Source organism: Artibeus jamaicensis, unplaced genomic scaffold (genome assembly GCF_021234435.1).
Source record: "Artibeus jamaicensis isolate MK-2021 breed Jamaican fruit bat unplaced genomic scaffold, CSHL_Jam_final contig_464, whole genome shotgun sequence".
NCBI lineage: Eukaryota > Metazoa > Chordata > Mammalia > Chiroptera > Phyllostomidae > Artibeus > Artibeus jamaicensis.
Window position 1 is genome coordinate 17,326,150 of NW_026521842.1, and position 21,090 is coordinate 17,347,239.

The 21,090-nt window shown below is 34.7% G+C and overlaps 1 protein-coding gene across 6 annotated transcripts in view; it reads right to left on the reverse strand.

Annotated features, from left to right (window-relative positions):
• The window catches only part of NFAT5 (nuclear factor of activated T cells 5), a 132,735-nt gene that overhangs the window by 63,091 nt on the left and 48,554 nt on the right, over positions 1-21,090 (reverse strand). For 5 of the 6 annotated variants that reach the window (XM_037162540.2, XM_037162539.2, XM_037162538.2 and 2 more), the window contains one exon: positions 5,831-5,956. In XM_037162540.2, coding sequence (XP_037018435.2) covers positions 5,831-5,956 — 126 coding nt within the window. Of the gene's footprint in view, positions 1-5,830; positions 5,957-21,090 lie in introns of those variants that run through there. The other variant, XM_037162543.2, reaches the window with a different exon arrangement.

Here is a 21,090-nt window from a genome sequence, read left to right on the forward strand (position 1 = left end):
TCCTAACACTAAAATCACCTTTGAAAGGGAAGAGATTTCACATCATTGATGAGATTCAGGAAATTAGGAAGTGGCAGCTGATGGCAATTGGAAGAACTGTGTGAGGTCCCAAGATGCCTAGACTGACGCATCATTGTCCTATGTAAAATGTTTCCTGTATCTTGTATCTTTTTTAATAAATATCTCTATTTTTCACATTATATGACTGGATACCTTCTGGACAGACCTCATTATCCCCTCACTCCTGTCCCACCTGGAGTGTTACTTATATAACTTCACTAGTATTATTTATAAAACTAATTGTTATAAAACAGTTATGGCAGTGATTTTCAACCAGTATACCACAAGAATTTTTACGGCATGCAATACCTGACTATTTAGTAAGGGGCACTGACCTCTTTTCCCTTATATTGTCAAAAAAAAAAAAAAAATTAACAGCCCTAGTCAGTATGGCTCAGTTGGCTGGGCATCATTCTGTAAACCAAAAGGGTTGTAGGTTCAGTCTCTGGTCAGGGCACCTGCAAAAAGGAACCAATTGATGTTTCTCTCCCTCTCTTTCTCCTTCCCTTCCCCATCTTGAATCATAGCTATATAGGTCATATAATAGAGTAACATCTTACTGGTCAAGTCACATAATAAAATTGCATCTGATTGGTTAATTCTTGGTACCAGAAATCCTATATACACGTTAGGCAACTGCCTGAGATTTTAAAAGTCACTTTGAAGCAAAAGGAGTAAGTAATTATTATTATTTTTTATAAATCAATCAGTTATACCTATTTTCTGTCAGATCAGCAAAGATGTATTTTTTTGATGTGCTACAGAATTTTAGTAATTAGTTTACATGTATGTGTACCATGAGATGCAAAAGATTTAAAATCACTGAGTTATATAGCAATACTGTTTTCTGATGATACTATCAATCTTATTAATGATATTAAAAAGTCCATTTCTGTGCATTAATACTGCAAAATTGTACAAAAGACATAAAAACAAAAATTGCATCAATTTTATGTATTTCTTTAGCCCCTGAATGGTTAAGAATCTGTGAACAGTTTAAAAATTCTATTCTATAGGCTCAAGTAATATAAAAATTTTCTTATCCTATCAGGAACTAAATAAGTCAATATTCATAAAGTGATTGCTAAAAACTGAGACTAAAAAGGGAAAATTTAAGGAATAAATCAGTAACAGGCCATGTGTACTTTTTGTAAATTAAACTTGATAATATGGATAGCCTCCTGAATTGGTAGTTATTTCTGAATTAACTGTTATGGTCCAACATTGCTTATGCTTTTCACTCTAATAAGGTAGATATTAGCATAAAGCTATACATACATGCATATGTACATACATAATTTCTATATGTATTAATGTGTATAGTTAGATTTACTTTGTAATTTCAATAAAAAGACAGAATTAAGAGTAGAATTTTTAAGTTATAACTTAAATTCAATGAGCTACATAATTCTGTTGCTATGAAAAAGTAATATTCCTCTAGAAATCATACTCCCATTTGTAGATCCTGAACTTGCTGAGAAGAAGGGGCATAGTTTTTTCAACTCAATATCCTACACATAGTGTCTTCCAGGAGCTGGTGTTTCCTCAACTGAAGTGAGAGTGCAACATTAAATTCCCTAAATAACAATGGCAAGAAGAAAAGAACTTAGACTCCAATAAGAAGGAAGAGAGGTATACTATACTGTGTTTGGAAGGATTGAGATATGATAACATACAAATTCCCTGGTACAATTCCTATCGCACGGAACTCAAAGAGACAACTTATATTTTCTTCAACTCAATTTTTGTAGTTTTAATGTTATGGATGTTTTAGAAATTTCTAAAATTGTAATTTAGGTGATTAAGATGTCTACAATGGAATTAAAGCATAACTTTTTTGATTATGGGACATTAATTTAACTTAGTTCTTTAGTATGTTCTCCTACTGTGTAAATAGTACTAAGTTCTTTCAGTACAGAAAATACCTACTAGGTATTTGAAATTTATTAATTACTCTGTTGAAGAGTTTAAAGCACTATTTAATGTCACTTCTAACAAAAAAATTTATTGTATGGATCATTTAATGTAATGTTATTTATTTAAATTAAACCATTAAGGCCCTGGCTGGTGTGGCTCAGGGGACTGAGAACTGGCCTACAAACTGAAAAGTCACCAGTTCAATTTCCAGCCAAGGCACATGCCTGTGTTGCAGGCCAGGTCCTGGTTAAGGGCATGTGAGAGGCAACCAATCTGTTTCTCCTGCATATTGATGTTTCGAGAAAAACATCTCTTTCCCCCTTTCTTTCTTCCTCTCTTTCTCCCTTCCTTATCCTCTCTCTAAAAAGTAAATAAAAAATTTAAAAACATTAAAAAATTATAAAATACATTTAATTGGTATGTGCATTATATCTCAATAAAGCTGTTATTTAAGAAAAATACCTGCCAGGTCTCTTCAAAAACCACAAATTCTGCTATAATTGTTTCATTTCTCCCAAATACTCACATTTTAGTTCTTTATAACATATACTAGAAGAATCTCTCACACAGGCACAAACCCCAAAAACAATCCTTTCACAATTTATATTTCTTCTTGATCAACTACTTATTTGCCAAAAAATAACAACAATTCATTTGGATAACTCTTTCTGTATTAGGAAAATAGCTTCTCTCTTAACTACTGAGAACCTGCAATAATACTGTTCAGAAACTCTACATTACTAAAACTCTTATTCATTCACATATTGAGTTTCAAACTCTTAATTACCTGACCGGTAGGACAAAAAAACATAGGTCTTTAAAAAATGGGGAAGAGTACAAATTTCAGACTGTTTTATTCTCAACTATACCTCCCAGATTTTGACACCTGACTCCACAGAAAGCGAAAGAGTTGTACAGCAGAAGTAAATCCTCCTTCCTCCGCCCTCAACCCTTAGACTTACCGGATAGAAAGATGTTATTGCTGGGAGTATGTAAAAGTGGAAATAGTGTAGAGGCAGGAAAAGATTTGAGAGACACTCTTTTACCCAATATTCTGGATTGTGGATTAGCAGCACCATATTTACTCATTCTCTCAGTAATATGTAAAGGGAAGATATCTAGTTTGGTGAATCCGAGAAACACATTTTTAACAATTAAATAATAAAGAATGAACATAAACACCTACATGCCAAGCCTCTAAATTTTAAATTTTAAATTGATTTAGAACTTGTGAAACACAAACCTTTATGGCAGAACTAGAAGTCTGTTCCCACCAGGCCCTCATAACTGATAGCAGCCAATCCGGCTCCTTCAAAACTCTGAAGAATTAACTACATCAAGAGTCATCATTTTTATGCATTTAATAGTTAAACAGCAAACGCTACATATTAAAAAAAAACTCACAAAAGTCTAAATTAATGTGCCTTTCCCAAGAAAGGGAAAGTGTTTTGGTCAGGAAACACTGAGTAAATGGTAATTTACTCTAAATCTCTCTCTTTGACAGTTACATCACTAAAGATATTAATAGGTCAAATAAAAAAAGCAACTCTAATGATATATACTAATTGATCTCCCTACAATAATTTTGTAATTTAAACTCTGTTACCTAGAATGTTATATGACAAAGGCTCTATTCTACCAATAAGATATTAGAATCATGGAATAAGACTATGTTGGTTACTAAAACTAAATTTATATTTAAAAAATTTCAAATGACTTAAAAATTTCAAATGATTTTAGATCACAGAAACATTTTGTGTGTGAATATAAGAAAAGTGTCAAGATTACCTCCTTACTCTCTTTACCATCATTACAAAGTCAACAACTTCTCAATATAGTAAGAATTTATTACTTCAGAATACTTCCTGGTTTCTTTCTCATATTTTCAGGATTTTTCAACAGATAATTTTCAATTTAATTTACCTGGAGAGGATTTTCTCAAATATATGGAGAGAGGGACAGAGGGAGAAAGAGAGGATCAACATTCCATTAGGGACCCAAATTCAAGAACTTTCAATATTTATATATATAAACTTCTGGAATTCAGTTTGGTATTATGAAAAGGAAGTGTTGTTCTTGTCCCAAACCTAGCTAACATTTTTTCAGCTTAAAAAAAAACAAAACTAAACTCTGGATCTACTGTCAACAGATGTTAAAAAGCACAGAAGAAACAGACTTTTAGTTCTATACAGATTCAACATGTCTTTAAAAAACAATCTCAAAAGATACAAAAGAAATCAGTTAGTCAATTTCTACCTGTGGATTTAAAGTGAAATATTTCATTAAAATATCCTTTTTCATATTTTATTGTCTGATATAAATTTTAAACTAGATTAAAACTTTAAATTTCAGAAAATATATTCAGGGACATTTAAGAACCCTGTGGATACAAAGTGAAACCAGGTCATCTTACCAATTTCTTTACTAAAAAGCTCACAATTAAATCCACAGAATCTGTTAGAAAATGTCTGGCAACACATGAACAGTGAGCAGGGCTAATAAGTTTCTTTGCCATGTTTAAAGTTTTCCTGCCCTCAACTAGGAAGGCAGCAAACTGCAATATACCAAAGCTCAGGGGAAGATTGGTATACAAAGTTAATGGCACATAGGTTAACACATACAAGAAAAATATCTTAAGTTCTACTATAGTACCAATATCCTCATTTAAATCAAAACCTTCCACTTCACTGTTATTTTGAAACAAAAAGAATGTAATGAAAACAATGTTCTGATGGTCTCGGTACCATCTGAAAAGATGAGAGGTTATCATATTAGACAAGAAACCTCTAAGTACTAGGACACATAAAACTTCAGAGTGTATCATTTTTTCCTCTTTTTTAACCAAACACTTAGCAGCCTATAAACCCAACCAAAAAAAACAAAAACAAAAACAAAAACAAAAAACAAAAACCCCACAGTTGGGAAATGTAATATTTTTGAAAGCATTCTTGTAATTTATTACCAATCAAGACTTTTTTCTATTAGTCTGTCAATCTTTCATTCTAATTCAATCAAAATTTGAAAGTTTTACATAATTATAATTATATAAAGTGTATGATTTGAGAGCTGAGTAAAAATAAGCTTAATAAATTTCAAACATTAATTGCGTATTTTAATTGATATAAAAATGTCATACAAATATTACATTCAAATCTTCCACTACTTTCAACTGGGTTTACAATAAGTATAAAGTCACATTAGTTTTCAAAGTAGGGAAAAGTTTATATAAAAACATGCTACAAACAAAAAAAGAGACTTGAGTGAATGAGTCCTTTTCCAGATTATACAAAGTAAAATATTGTTTCCTTTTTTAAAGCAAATTTAAAAAAATAATTGTTAAATATAATTTAATAAATACAATTTTTTAGCCATGGCTTGGTATTTAACCTTCTCATGTGCAGCCAACAAAAGACCTTTAATTCATTCCCATAGTTGAAAACAAGGTCCATTTTAGGACATGGTATTAGTAGATGTGCCAATGTGCAATTGTAAGAAATAATAATTATATCAATAAAATTATACTGAATTTTTTTAAGTTTTAAAAGTATATATTTTAAAACCTCCAACCTGACTGATGTGGCTCAGTGGACTGAGCACCAGACTGTGAACCTAAAGGTTCCTGGTTCAATTCCCAGTCAGGGCACATACCTGGGTTGTAAGCCAGGTTCCAAGTTGGGGGTGTGCGAGAGGCAAATTATGTCACCTCTCTCTAAAAATAAATAAGTATCTTTAAAATTTTAAACCTAAAACAAAGCCTCAAATCACACTCTTTTTGATATAAACTTTACCAGCACTGTTCATGTTGGCCAGATAATACCCTAATTTTCTTTATAAAGTAAAATGAAATGCATACCAGCAGCAACTACAGCTGGAGGAGGCGAGCCCGCCTCACCACCACTTGTCTGACTCATTGATGCTACAGATGTTTCTCTAGATGGCGGTAACTGTAACTCCTTTGGGAGAAGATCATACACAGATTCTGTGGGTGAAGGGAAGAGAAAAAATTGTGATCAGAGTGTAAGTCAATAACTTAATATATGAGCACAAGTATATCTTTTTCACTCACAAGGGGAACTATATTATTCACACAAAAAAACTCCATAAAATTAGTGCTGTAAAAATTGCTAGCAAATATTTTTTCTTTTGTCACATGATATTATTGAACAGAAGAATACATTTTCCATTAGTTCTGCCCCATGCTTTGTTCTGGGTTTTACCCTTTATGCTTAAAATGGTCTCCAGAAAAGTTACTAAATTTTAAAACTGTATAGAACTAGACAGAATAAGAGAATGGAAAATAACCTACGATGTTCCAACATTTGCTGGTATAATAATGAGTGTAACTTACCATGTTTTACATATTGAGATAACTATGTTAGATAATACATCAGCTTTAAACTACCTTCTTCAAGTAGACCATTAGTCCTGCTATTTTACAAAGCACCTTTTAGCAAATATTTTAATTTGCTATCATAACGCATTTTTTCCTCCTAATGAAGCTAAAAAATGAATGTCATGGCTCAAAGACGTACTTTTTACTCTGAGAAATCTCCAACTCTAGAAAGGTACAAGTATAGAATACTCTTAAGTTAGAGAGTACTATTGCCTATATTAGATTATGATTAGATTATGACTTCTTCATTCCAGATTAAAGAATACTATTTCTTTTTAATGTATGTTATAATACTCTAATTATCCATAAAATTAAATTTATATCTCCTGTTTAAAAATTCTGTTATAGTTATCATTATATGGTTTTTGGACAGACATATTTCTTAACACATTCTCTAAAGATAGTAGAATCAATGTTCGAAGAACTTCAAAAGACCAATTAGAATCCCATGCCCAGTTTCCAAAGAACCATGGCACAGAGTTTAAAAGACTTGACTAATATTCCAAGAAACCCAATATTCCAACAATCAAAGAAGATTATTAATTATTTGTATGAGTGATTAAAATACCACAGTTAGCCATATAAGACATTTTAGTCTTGGTAAAAAAACAATACTTTTTGTTAACTGATTACTGAATTCATAAATACCTTGATCCTCCCAGTTAACCATTAAAGTAGATATACTGTGTGGTACTGCTGGGGGTATAAGGGTATAATGGGACTACATGGTATTGGAAAAACATATAATCAATATTAAATTTTAAAAAGTATGGATATTAACTTTGATGTAGATAGGGATAAAGAAGAAGTTGTGAAGGAAAGCTAGAATTAGAAGTTGTACTATTAAGTAATCTTCGTTTTTAGTAAACAATCAATGTAAAAGTTTCTTTTGAAAAACCCTATTACATAACACTTAAAATTTATATCTTCAAAGCATTTGGCAGATTTAACACCTGTCTCATTATATAATATGCCCCGACTGAAAATTTTCAGCCTATTAAAATGTTGCTAGAAGACTTAAGTAAATTACTTCCATATTTCAAATAATATAAGAACCTAATTAAAATAGTAATGCCATATCATCAAATATTGATTTTAATACAATTCTTTTTGTCAATCCATGTTGAAAACAAAAGTTCTTATATATAAAAGAGAAATACACTCAAGTTACTTTCCAAACAAGAGGGAAATTTGAAAATAAAAATTAACTTAGATGTAAATAGAATATATTCATTAAGGTAAAAAACTTATCCAGTAATAGCTCCATCACTAAAAGTACTTCACTGGTTGGGACTATTTCTGTACTTCTCTAATTATTAAAATAAATAAATCAAAACAAACCCTTGTGGATTGAAACACCCTGCCTTTCCCAAAGAAGCATATAGATTGAGTCTACATTAGATGTACAAAAGCAATGTTAATAATAATACATTAGAAAGTAACTAAATATAGAACTTTTTATAGCTCAGCCCTTCCCATATAACCTACACCCTAAAATGCTGTAAAAATGAAGTAACATGAAAGGTCAAGTGGATGGAGTAGAAAGACTGGATTCATTTATTTGTCAAAGGTATTCTTGATTAACTGACTCAAGTGTTTGGAAATTAAAGAAGTCAGAAGTTTAATCATCTCTCTCCAAAGACAGCAGCAGTTAATACAGTCATTACCATCACAGGCTCCGACTTCAGACAGAAGTGAGTTGGGTCTGCTATTTTAAACAGCCACTGTAAGATTTTAAATCCTCATTTAAACTCTTCTTTTACTCCATTATCTCGAAGATACTCCCTCTGAGTTGTAACTATATACGGGCCACATATACGGGCCTTACTCTTAAATCTGCTTCTCATAAAATGGAAGATTTAAGGCTTATGTATTACATTATTAGTACTATTGTCATTTAGTCTCAAATTCAATCCAAATTAAACATTTTCACAGCCTCCACTAGCCAATGAAAAAAATTCCTGAACAAGCAGTCATAAATACACATGGACACAGTCTCTTAAGTGAAATCATGAAGAAGGTCAAGCTGCAAATAAATCTAGCCAGCTTTTTAAGGCTCTTCTACTAGAGGATCAGGAAAAGTCTACAGACATAGTCACCCTAAATTAGTAAAATATCTGATGAAAAGCTTTTAAAGTCCTTATGAACAAGGTAAAGAAATGTAAACCTAATTAAGATAGATGATTCTAGGCAACAGCACCAAAAATACATGGGTTCAATTTAGAGGGAGGTGGATACTACAGTAACACCTTGAACAAAAGTAGATAATTTGTGAATGACACAGGCTTAAGAAGGATATATTGTATGTCATAATCATCACATATCATGAGAAAAGTTAGAATATGTGCCCAAAAGAATAAAGTGGTATTTAATAAGGATTCATATAATAGTGGGTAAAAATTACTCATCCAGTTATTTATTAAATACACTCACTCATTTTTTTAAAAATAAGAAATTCCAGCTAAGCTTTCATTTAGAATGGAAGGGCAGATAAACCACCTCTCAGATAAGGTCAAGTTCAAGGAGTTCACCATCACCAAACCCTTACTATATGAAATGTTAAAGGGACTTATCTAAGAAAAAGGAGATAAAATATGACCAGTGAAAGGACAGCAAACTCACAGTTATTAACAACCACACCTAAAGCAAAAGCAAACTAAGCAGACACCTAAAACAGGAGCAGAGCCACAAAAATGATCACATGGAAGGTTAGCAACAGGGGAGTGGTAGGAGGAGAGAGGGGGAGAAGGTACTGAGAATAAGTAGCATAGACGGTGGGGAGAAAATAGGGGGAGAGCAAGGGTAGTGTGGGAAATGTAGAAGCTAAAGAACTTATGACACACTGACATGAACTAAAGTGGGGGGAGGGCATTAGGAGGGGCGTGGAGGGGAATGAAGGAGGGGGAAATAGAACTATAATGGCATTATGAATAAAATATATTTTTTAAAAAAGAAATGTTTTTACTTTTGTTTTCTAACGAATTCTGTCATTGGTCTGCCAAGATAGGGTAACTGTTGTTTTATATGTATATTTTTCTATTAATGTTGCTAATAATTTGTGCAATAATGATATTTAATCAACTTAATGGTACATTATGAATTTTAGTTGACCAAAATCCCAATACAACTGCTTAAGTATCCATATAGTAGAATTAAGGCAAGTGTGCTATAATAAAAAAATAACTCTGTTAACATGAATTATTAACATAAGTGAATGATAAATTAGCAAAATAAGACTACAAGTTCAGAAGAGTAAGAATTTGTCTTAATCTTGGTGCAATGGTGCAGAGCTCAGGGCAATTAGGAGAAAGGAAGAAGTAAAAAAAAAAAATATTTTAAGATATCAAAAGTAACTAATGCTTCCCAATATGAGGTGGGAGGGTGAAGCTATGTAAAAACAGGATGACTGACAGAGGATAGAGGATGGTGGTTAGTGGTCACAGTCAATCCCTGCAACTGACTAGCCTGGGTAAATCCCTCCCACTGACCTGCCAAAAACAAGTAAGCCTAAACAAGAGGAGGGTGTACTCCACCCACATGAAGGGAGGGTATACCTCAAGTACCCAGCTTGGGTGATAGGGAAGGCTGTGCCCCTGGACGCTACAGGACACCTACTGCATTAGGCCGGGATACCAAGACAGGGAAGTTGTAGCAGCTCTACCTAATACATAGAAACAAACACAGGGAGGCTGCAAAGATGAAGAGACAGCCCTGGCTGGTGAGGCTCAGTGGATTGAGTGCCAGACTGTGAAGCAGAAGGTCACTGGTTCGATTCCCAGTCAGGGCACATGCCTGGGTTGCAGGTCAGGTTCCCTGGTGTGGGGAGCGCAAGAAGCAACCACACACTGATGCTTCTCTCCCTGTCTTTCTCTCTCCCTTCCCCTCTGTCTAAAAATAAATAAATAAAATCTTTTTGAAAAGTGAAGAGACAAAGAAACATGGCCCAAATGGAAAAAACAGATCAAAACAGATGCACAGTTCCAAACACTGGTTATAAGGATGCTCAGAGAACTTAGTGAGGATCTCAACAGCATAAAAAAGATCCAGTCAAAAATGAAGGATATGCTAAGTGAAATAAAGAAGAATTTATAGGGCAACAACAGTAGAGTGGATGAAGCTGAGAATCAAATCAATGATTCGCAACACAAGGAAGCAAAAACAATCAATCAGAGCAACAAGAAGAAAAAATAATTTTAAAAAATGAGGATAGTATAAGCAGCCTCTGGGGCAACTTCCAAAGGCCCAACATTCACAGGATGGGGTGCCAGAAGGACAAGAGAAAGAATAAGAAATTGGAAATCTATTTGAAAAAATAATGAAGGAAAACCTCCCCAGTTTGGCAAAGGAAATAGACATGCAAGCACAGGAAGCACAGAGAGTCACCAAACAAAATGGGTGCAAAGAGGCCCACTCCAAGACACATCATAATTAAAATGCCAAAGGACAAAGATAAAGAGAGAATCTTAAAAGCAGCAAGAGAAAAGTAGTTAGTTACCTACAGGGGAGTTCCCATAAGACTGTCATCTGACTTCTCAAAAGAAACTTTGCAGGCTACAATGGATTGGTAAGAAATATTCAAAGTCATGAAAAGCAGGGTCCTACAGCCAAGATTGCTCTACCTGGCAGGGCTATCATTTAGAATCAAAGGGCAGATAAAGAGCTTCCCAGACAAGAAAAAGTTAAAGGGGTTCATCATCACCAAACCATTATTATATGAAATGTTAAAGGGACTTATCTAAGAAAAAGAAGATAAAAAAACATGAACAGTGAAAGGACAGCAAACTCACAGTTATTAACAACCACACCTAAAACAAAAGCAAACTAAGAGGACAGCTAGATCAGGAGCAGAATTATAGAAATGAAGATCAAATGGAGGGTTAGCAACAGGGATGTGGGAGGAGGAGAAGGGGGGAGAAGGAAAGAAAATAAGTAGCCTAGATAGTAGGCAGAAAATAGATAGGGGGAGGGCAAGAATAGTATGGGAAATATAGAATCTAAAGAACTTGAGACTTGTGGTCATAAACCAAAGGGGGGAATGGTGGGAGAGGGGTGTGCAGGGCGGAGGGGAATGAAGGGGAGAAATAGAACAACTGTAATGGCATAATCAAGTGAAAAAAAGAAGAAAAAAATCTCAGGTTCAAGTAATAGTAAAAAAAACAAGAAACATATGTGAAAAGAAGAGAATAAATAAAGGTAAAGTTTGGACAGTGGTTTCCTTTGATGGGGAGAGAAGGAGGTATGACAGAGGAGGAGCAGATGAAAGCTGGGCTGACAGTGGGCTCACAGATAATCTTTTCACTAAAATATAGAATCTAATCAAATCAGTCAATACAATAAAAATTAAAGTTATACATAGTGCATAGCTTCACAGAGTTATTATAAGGCTTAAAATGATCTGTTAAAAAGACCTCTGTAAATTACTTTTTCTTCTTGGAATTTTTATCCCCACTTTACCACCATTAACCTGATAGGATTCAATGTTCAATTGCTTTAGGGTCCTTGTTTGTCAGAGAGCCAGTCTACCTACTTTGTGACTTCTCAGAAGGCTATTTATTTTCAGGTAACAAAATAATAAAAGTTGTACACAACTAATACTACAGACTTAACTTAGTAAATAAGATGTTTCTTTTCAATTGCCAAGCAAGCAGTTAAATGGAAATATTTGTGGAAAACAGGACACTCCATGTTGGGAATGCTTAAAAACTAACAACAAGTGAATTAATGCTCAGCACTGATGTTAGTTACTCAAATAATGTTCCCTGATATAAGGTGCAAACACTATAATACTGAAAGGCCTATTTATAAATGTTTGTGTCTTGTTTTAAAAATGGGATTTCACAGCCCTGGCTGGTGTAGCTCAGTGGATTGAGCACGGGCCTGTGAACCAAAAGATCATGGTTCAATTCCCCGTCAGGGCACATGCCTGGGTTGCAGGCCAGTTCCCAGCAGGGGCCAGTTCCCAGCAGGGGATGCACCAGAAGCAACCATACATTGATATTCCTCTCCTTCTCTCCTTCCCTTCTAAAGATAAATAAATAAATAATTTTTTAAAAATGGGATTTCACTTTTTAAAATTACATTTTATTCATTATTCTATTACAGTTCTAATTTTTCAGCCTTTGCTCCTTGCCACACAACATTCCCCATTCTCCCTCAGGTAATTCATGTCCCCACCATCATTCATGTCCATGGGTCACACATGTAAGTTCTTTCACTACTCCATTTCTTAAACTGTACTTTACATCCCCATTGCTATTCTGTAACTACCTCTTTGTACTTCATAATCTCCTCCCCTCTTCATCCATTCCTCCCACCACTCTCCCAGTCGCATGAGAGAAGTAGGTGAAGTGACTGGAAATGGGGCAAGGGCCAGGCAAGCCCCCAGAAGTTAGCCAGCAGCAGCATTGCCCCCTCTTTGACTCCTCCCTCCCACACACGGTCCCAGGGTTGTCCCGCCCTGGTGAATATCCAAGGTTTTGCCACAAACGACTTAACAGGTACACTAAAAACAGAATCAAAGCAGCTGTACCAAGTAGTACACAGACACAAGGAGGCTGCCAAAATCAAGAGACAAAGAAATATGACCCAAATGAAAGAACAAAACAGAACTCCAGAAAAAGAACTAAGTGATGCAAAGAGCAGCCTATCAGACCCACAGTTCAAAACACTGATGGTCAGAATGCTCAAAGCTCTTACTTAATACAGCAAAAGCGTAAGGGAAGAAATGAAAGTTTTACTAAAGGAAATAAAGAAAAATCCACAAGAAACCAACAGTGAAGGGTAGGAAAGTGGGACTCAAATCAATGATTTGGAACATAAGGAAGAAATAAACATTCAACCAGAAGAACAACAAGGAAAAAAATTTTCAATGGATAATTAATTATTCTTTATTTTCTTGATTCTGAGGTTTAAAAAATATGATCTGAGCAACACAAATATTAATTAGATGCTAATTAATAATTTCACCCATGAAACATTTACAAAACAAATATGCATATATTCACAAACCAACTTGCACTCTAGTGATGATTAGGCTATCATTATATTCAGGAGCAATTCTGATGAATACATAAGATTTTGAGAGTATGACTTTATGTTTTTTTTTAATTCATTCAATTATTGTTCAGGTACAGTTTTCTGTCTTTTACTCCCATCCCAGCCCACCCCCCAGTGATCCCCACCTCCCTCCCATTTCCACCCCCCCTTAGTTGTTGTTGTCCATGTGTCCTTTATACTAGTTCCTGTAAATCCTTCTCCCTTTTCCCCTGAAATTCCCTCCCCTCTCCCCTCTGGTCACTGTCCTCCTGTTCTCTATTTCAGTGTCTGTGTTTTTATTTTGCTTGCTTGTTTGTTTCATTGTTTAGCTTCTTGTTTAAAGGTGAGATCATATGGTATTTGTCTTTCAACACCTGGCTTATTTCACTCAGCATAATACTTTCCAGTTTCTTCCATGCTGTTGTAAAGGGTAGGAGCTAAGAAGGAAAAATTTTTTAAAAAATAAGGAGAGTTTAAGAAGACTCTGGGACATCTCCAAAAGGGCCAATATCCAAATCATAAAGGTGCCAGAAGGAGAAGAGGAAAAGCAAGAAATAGAAAGCTTATCTAAAAAAACAGTGGAAGAAAACTTCCCCAATTTGGCAAAGAAAATAGACATAGAAGCTTAGGAAGCACAAAGAGTCTCAAACAAGTTGGATCCAAAGGGGTCCAGACCAAGACACATCATAATTAAAATGTAAAAATTTCAAGATAAAGAGAGAATCTTAAAAGTAGCAAGAGAAAAGCAGTTAATTACTTACAGGGGAGTTCCCATAAGACTGTCAGCATATTACTCAAAAGAAATTTTGCAGGCAAGAAGGGACTGGCTAGAAGTATTCAAAGTGACGAAAAGTAAGGAGCTACACCTAGATTACTCTATCCAGTAAAGCTATCATTAAAATTGAAGGGCAGATAAAGTGCTTCCCAGAAAAAGTGAAGCTAAAGGAGTTCATCATCACCAAGACCTTATTATATGAAATGCTAAAGGGACTTATTTTAGAAAAAGAAGATCAAAACTATCAACATTAAAATGACAACAAACTTGTAGCTATCAAGAACTGGATCTAAAAAGAAAGAACAAAGCAAACAACTAGAACAGGAATGGAATCACAGATATGGAGACCACTTGAAGGGTTATCAGCTAGAAGGGGAAAGGAGGAGAATGGGGGGAAAGGTATAGGAATTTAAAAGCATAAATGGGTAGGAAAAAGAACAGAGGGGGATGTTAAGGACAGCACAGGTGATGAAGAAGCCAAAAAATTTTCATGAACAACCCATGGACATGAAGGGGGAGGGGAAATCATTGGATGGAAGAGGGAACCAGGCAGAGGGGGGAAAGGGGAGAAATGGGACAACTATAATACCATAATCAATAAAATACTTTATAAAAAGAAAACTTTCTTTTTTAATTTTTTAAAAGATTCTTTAAAAATTTACTTACATTTGGAGAAGGAAAGGGAGGGGGAAAGAGAAGGAGAGAAACATCAATGTGTGGTTGCCTCTGGGGAGCCCCCTACTGGGGACTTGGCCTGCAACCCAAGCAAGTGCCCTAACTGGGAATCAAACAAGGGACCCTTTGGGTCACAGGCCAACAGCACTCAATCCACTGAGCCACACCAGCTAGGGTGAAAAAAATCTTTCAAAAAGTCCTTGCCAGTTTTGTAACTAACTGCCTTATTCTCACATCTCTCTATTAACTCTCTCAATAAGTTGGTGGATCAGAAGGCTATGGCTTCACATTAGACATTCTAAAACAAAATGCCTGGCACCTCCACTGTGCCAGCATAATTCTGCATTGACGAGAGACAACATTCATTCTGTCAAAAACACTTCAGGCTTGACAGTCATCATACTTGGCATCTCCACTGGAAAAATGTACTGGCTCCAGGTCTACTGGATATTTGGTTTCTAAAAGGTTATGAAGTCCAAGAATAACTGGTAGGTGATACTCTATTTTAACAAATTTTTCTAAGTTTAAGTCAATTTACCAGTTTCCTGTCACATATTTACTTAATCATATCACTTCTTCCTGAATTTATTTTATTATTATTTTCTAAAACAATCTTGTGTTCTAAGGTAATTGTGAATAATATACAGTGGCATAAATTATATCAACTTGGGGAATAAGAAAACTAACTGCAGCTCCATAATCATTTTAATATAGCACATCATATTTTTTTTCTAATACGCATTACTTTTCACTTAAAAACTTCACACTTACTTTCTAGGTAACTTATTAACACTTATGAAATACAGAATTGAGTATACTATGGAATTAACCATTTTGATTATCTACATTCTTTATTTACTTATATTATTTTCTGAAGAAATTAAGTCTGTTCCAGAAGAAAAAACACGTTCTAGTCACACCTATGACATAAACTGCTGAGTAACACATTTATGGTTTATTTATAATTTTTAAAGATCTTATAATAATACTTTTACAATAGATCTGTGAGAACTGTAGAATTCAGACAGAGTCCAAGTTGGGTGAGGAGAACCCAGGGCTGAGTGTCAGAAGCCTCCTGGCGTTAGGAGGGTATGAAGTGTGATGAAGAATGAGATATTTACATGGTTTCAAAGTACAACTCTACAAAATATTTACTAATTACAAAGGAGAAACAGGGAGAAGTCTGACATATACCATTTTAATCAAGTAATCAAAGTGAGTATCATCAGTTATGACACAAATCAAAATTGTATGCCTCCTGAGAGGAAGCAATAAGAATACGTAATTATTTCTGTGATACTCTTGTCAAAGATGCATAATTTGAATAGTGATGAGGAAACATACAGTCCCAATCATTAAAAAAGAAGCACTTCACAAAATAACTGAATTCTAATCTTCAAAATTATCAAAACTAGGAACATTCAGGAAAGGCCAAGAACTATTTCAGACTGAAGGAAATAATAAGACATGACAACTAAATGGACATGTAATCTAAATCAGATCCGTATGCTATACAGAATATTATTGGGACAATGGAAAAAACTTAAATGGGGTCTGAGGATTAGATGGGAAAAAAACTAATTGATGTTATTTGTTAAAATTTGGTGGTTATATTGTGAATATGTTGGCAAATATCCTTGTTTGTTGGAAATACTAAAGCATTCAGAGGTGATGGTGCATCATGTCAGCAACATCCTCTAAAATAATTTAGAAAATCTTTGCACTGTACTTACAACTGTTTTATAAGTTTGAGATTGTTTCAAAAGAGGCATATGTACACACTTCACTAAAAATATAATAGTTAATACAAAGTCAAAAATTCAGCTCTGTAACTAGTAGTTTCACTTTTTTTAAATTGCAATTTCCAAAGAAATGAACATATCAAGGGAAACAAGCTTATTTATGTCTTCATATTTGAATATCTGGCCATCAAAAAATTATTTATATTGTCCTCCCTCTCACTTTGCTACTATTTCTGTCTAAAATCAATGAAACAAAACCAGATACTTTGGTAGTACAATAAGAATGGCAAAGAATATGAATTTAAACATGTTTAGGAAACTGATGGAGAGAGGTCTAGCGACTGATGATGTTGAGTACACAGACTGCTTTATTTTTGTTTTATATACAAAATCTGTCCCAGAACCGGGATGGAAATTTATTTATTTACTTAAAACATTGCTTGCTTTTAAAATACAGATATGCAAGAAACAAAAATTACATTTCCTCATGACTTCACCATTCAAAGATAAATATTTCAAAAACTAGTATATTTATGCTTCCATTCTATATTTTTCTATGCATTTTTAAAGTTGAATGAAAAGGCACATGAAGTTAACATCATACTTTTCACTGAATGTAACATTAATTTTTCATATGTACTATATCTTTGACATCCTATAACAATGTGTCATCTTTATGTCTATTTTCTATCTCTCCAATCAATCCAAAATTCTTCAAGGGCCGAAAGTGTGAAAAAAAAGAAAGAGCCAATAAGGGAGGACAATAAATTTGTGCTTAGCAACTCAAAAAAAAAAAGAAAGAAAGAAAGAAACTATGACATGTCTTCTTTGAATGACTAAAGTTTAGCAGTACCTTACTTATAACAGGCACTCAGTGTTTGCTGATGAGGTTATCAAATACTAAGCAAAACTACTGGGTAATAATTCTAAATTGTAAATTAAGCTTCAGGAAAGTTTCATATTATTTCAGAAACACTAGTAATTAATATAAGAAGTAATAAATAACATATCAGTGGTAGGGTGACGACATTGTACCTGCCACAGAATAAAAGCACAGTTCAATAAATATCCTCATTCATGTATTTATTCACTTAACAAATATATTCTGACTGCCTAATGTATACTAAGCATGTCCTAGGCCCTACAAATATATCAGTAACAAAACAGACAAAATTCTGAGGCATAGACATTCCATTACATGGACTTCAATTATGGCGACTGATTGCTTGCTTGCTAAAGAGATAAGGAGGTTCTAGTGTCCTATAATTTTGTACTCTTATTAAACTCATGTTTAATTGTAGTATCACTAAAATAAGTTCATTTCTGGAACATAAGCAGTAGAAAATTCTCCATATATTATTTTAAACCTTTGTAGGAAACACTTAATATAATGAGTACACACTTATAATGTAATTGAATGTCTACAAAACCAATACTGAATAGAGCTCATTTCTACTACTTAACAGTTAACTATATTATATAACCATATAACAGTCATTTCTTTTTAAACTAAAATAACAATGTACTTATAAATATGAATACTCTATCAATGAAAATAAGTACAATTAGTATTACTTTATGAATACAAATTTGTTTTTCATCTTGAGAGATAAAATGATCTGCTCATTTATTCATTAAACACATTACTGAATGTCCATTATGTGCCAAGCAAAATAATACAATAAAAAATAGATGTGGTTCTTAATTTCAGTGTTATTTTTAATTTCACAGACCATACACAGATAACCCAGGAATTTATTTTATAAAAGAAGCCTAACTTTGTCACCACTAATTCATTCTGTATGCATATGTGCAGATAATAAAATAACCTGCATCTCTGTTTTTTAAGTATATTTTATTGACTGTGCTTTTGCAGTTGTCCTGATTTCCCCCAAATGCCCCTCTCCATCCAGCACCACCACCCTTAAGGAAATCCCCACACTATTGGGTCATGTATATAAAAGTCCATTGGCTACTCCATTTCCTGTACTATACCTTACATTCCCATGATTATTCTGCAAGTACCTATTTGTACTTTTTAATCACCTCACCTCTTCACCAATTCCCCCACCCCACTCCCATCTAGCAACCATCAAAATGCTATCCATATCTATGATCCCATCTCTGTTCTTCCTGTTTGTTTTTCAGATTCAATTTTTGACAAGTATGCATTTATTGCCATTTTATTGTTCATAGTTTGATCTTCTTTTTCTTAAATTAGTCCCTTAACATTTCATATAATAATGGTTTGGTGATGATGAACCCCTTTAACTTTTTCTTGTCTGGGAAGCTCTTTATCTGCCCTTTGATTCTAAATGATAGCCCTGCCAGGTAGAGCAATCTTGGCTGTAGGACCCTGCTTTTCATGACTTTGAATATTTCTTACCAATCCATTGTAGCCTGCAAAGTTTCTTTTGAGAAGTCAGATGACAGTCTTATGGGAACTCCCCCTGTAGGTAACTAACTACTTTTCTCTTGCTGCTTTTAAGATTCTCTCTTTATCTTTGTCCTTTGGCATTTTAATTATGATGTGTCTTGGAGTGGGCCTCTTTGCACCCATTTTGTTTGGTGACTCTCTGTGCTTCCTGTGCTTGCATGTCTATTTCCTTTGCCAAACTGGGGAGGTTTTCCTTCATTATTTTTTCAAATAGATTTCCAATTTCTTATTCTTTCTCTTGTCCTTCTGGCACCCCATCCTGTGAATGTTGGGCCTTTGGAAGTTGCCCCAGAGGCTGCTTATACTATCCTCATTTTTTAAAATTATTTTTTCTTCTTGTTGCTCTGATTGATTGTTTTTGCTTCCTTGTGTTGCGAATCATTGATTTGATTCTCAGCTTCATCCACTCTACTGTTGTTGCCCTATAAATTCTTCTTTATTTCACTTAGCATATCCTTCATTTTTTGACTGGATCTTTTTTATGCTGTTGAGATCCTCACTAAGTTCTCTGAGCATCCTTATAACCAGTGTTTGGAACTGTGCATCTGTTTTGATCTGTTTTTTCCATTTGGGCCATGTTTCTTTGTCTCTTCACTTTTCAAAAAGATTTTATTTATTTATTTTTAGACAGAGGGGAAGGGAGAGAGAAAGACAGGGAGAGAAGCATCAGTGTGTGGTTGCTTCTTGCGCTCCCCACACCAGGGAACCTGACCTGCAACCCAGGCATGTGCCCTGACTGGGAATCGAACCAGTGACCTTCTGCTTCACAGTCTGGCACTCAATCCACTGAGCCTCACCAGCCAGGGCTGTCTCTTCATCTTTGCAGCCTCCCTGTGTTTGTTTCTATGTATTAGGTAGAGCTGCTACAACTTCCCTGTCTTGGTATCCCGGCCTAATGCAGTAGGTGTCCTGTAGCGTCCAGGGGCACAGCCTCCCCTATCACCCAAGCTGGGTACTTGAGGTATACCCTCCCTTCATGTGGGTGGAGTACACCCTCCTCTTGTTTAGGCTTGCTTGTTTTTGGCAGGTCAGTGGGAGGGATTTACCCAGGCCAGTCAGCTGAAAGGACTGGCTGTGACCACTGACCACCAATCTCTGCCCTCTGTAGAGGATCAGCAATGCAGGGGCAGTGTGGTGGTTCTCCACATGGTCTGTGGCTGTCCACTGAGAGTGGAGGTTCTGTGGTTTCCCTGAATGGATGAATGTGGTGTCTTTAATTGTGTAGTTGTCAAATTTTCATTCAGCTTGATCTCTCATGGTTCTGAGTTTTGGTTGTTCTATAATTTATTTGTAATTTTGATGTGGTTGTGCAAGGAGGTGAGCTGTTTTTACCTGTATCTGATTTCAAATGGCTTACAATCCAGTGAGGTAGACTGCAAGTAAATAAATAACCAATGGAATCAGTACCAAGATATAGAGGTTATGTGCAAAAAAAAAAAAAATAGATCAATATAAAAAGGGCAAGGCAAGTATTATATGAATGGAATGAATGTAGTCCATGAGATTAGTCTAAAATTCACATAAAAAAGCAAAGAATTTTAGCCCTGGTCAGTGTAGCTCAGTTGGTTGGAGCACTGCCCTGTAGACCAAAGAGTTATGTGTTCAATTCCCAGTCAGTGCACATCCATTGGTTGTGGGTTTAGTTTCTGGATGGGGTATGTGTGGTAGGCAACCAATCAATGGTTCTCTCTCATTCTCTCCCTTCCTTTCCCTCTCTCTAAAATCAATAGGCATGTCCTCAGGTGAGGATTAAAGAAAAACACATCGAATTTTAGAGGTAGAAGTGGTGAAGTATTCAGCATGACCCTCAAGTTTTATAAAGAAGAAATTATGTTCCAGTTATGTTATCACTTGTTTAGTATAGCCAAGACTGGTTAAAGGTGGGTCCTGAGCAGAACACCTGGCTGAAAGACAAATTCTTTTCCAAGCATCCCTGACTATGCAATTAGAACACTGAAGTTAGGAATTCCCTCTATTTTACTTGACAAATTATTATTGTGCCTGGCACATAATCAGCACTTCAATGATGTGCTTAATGAATAAATATATAAATGAA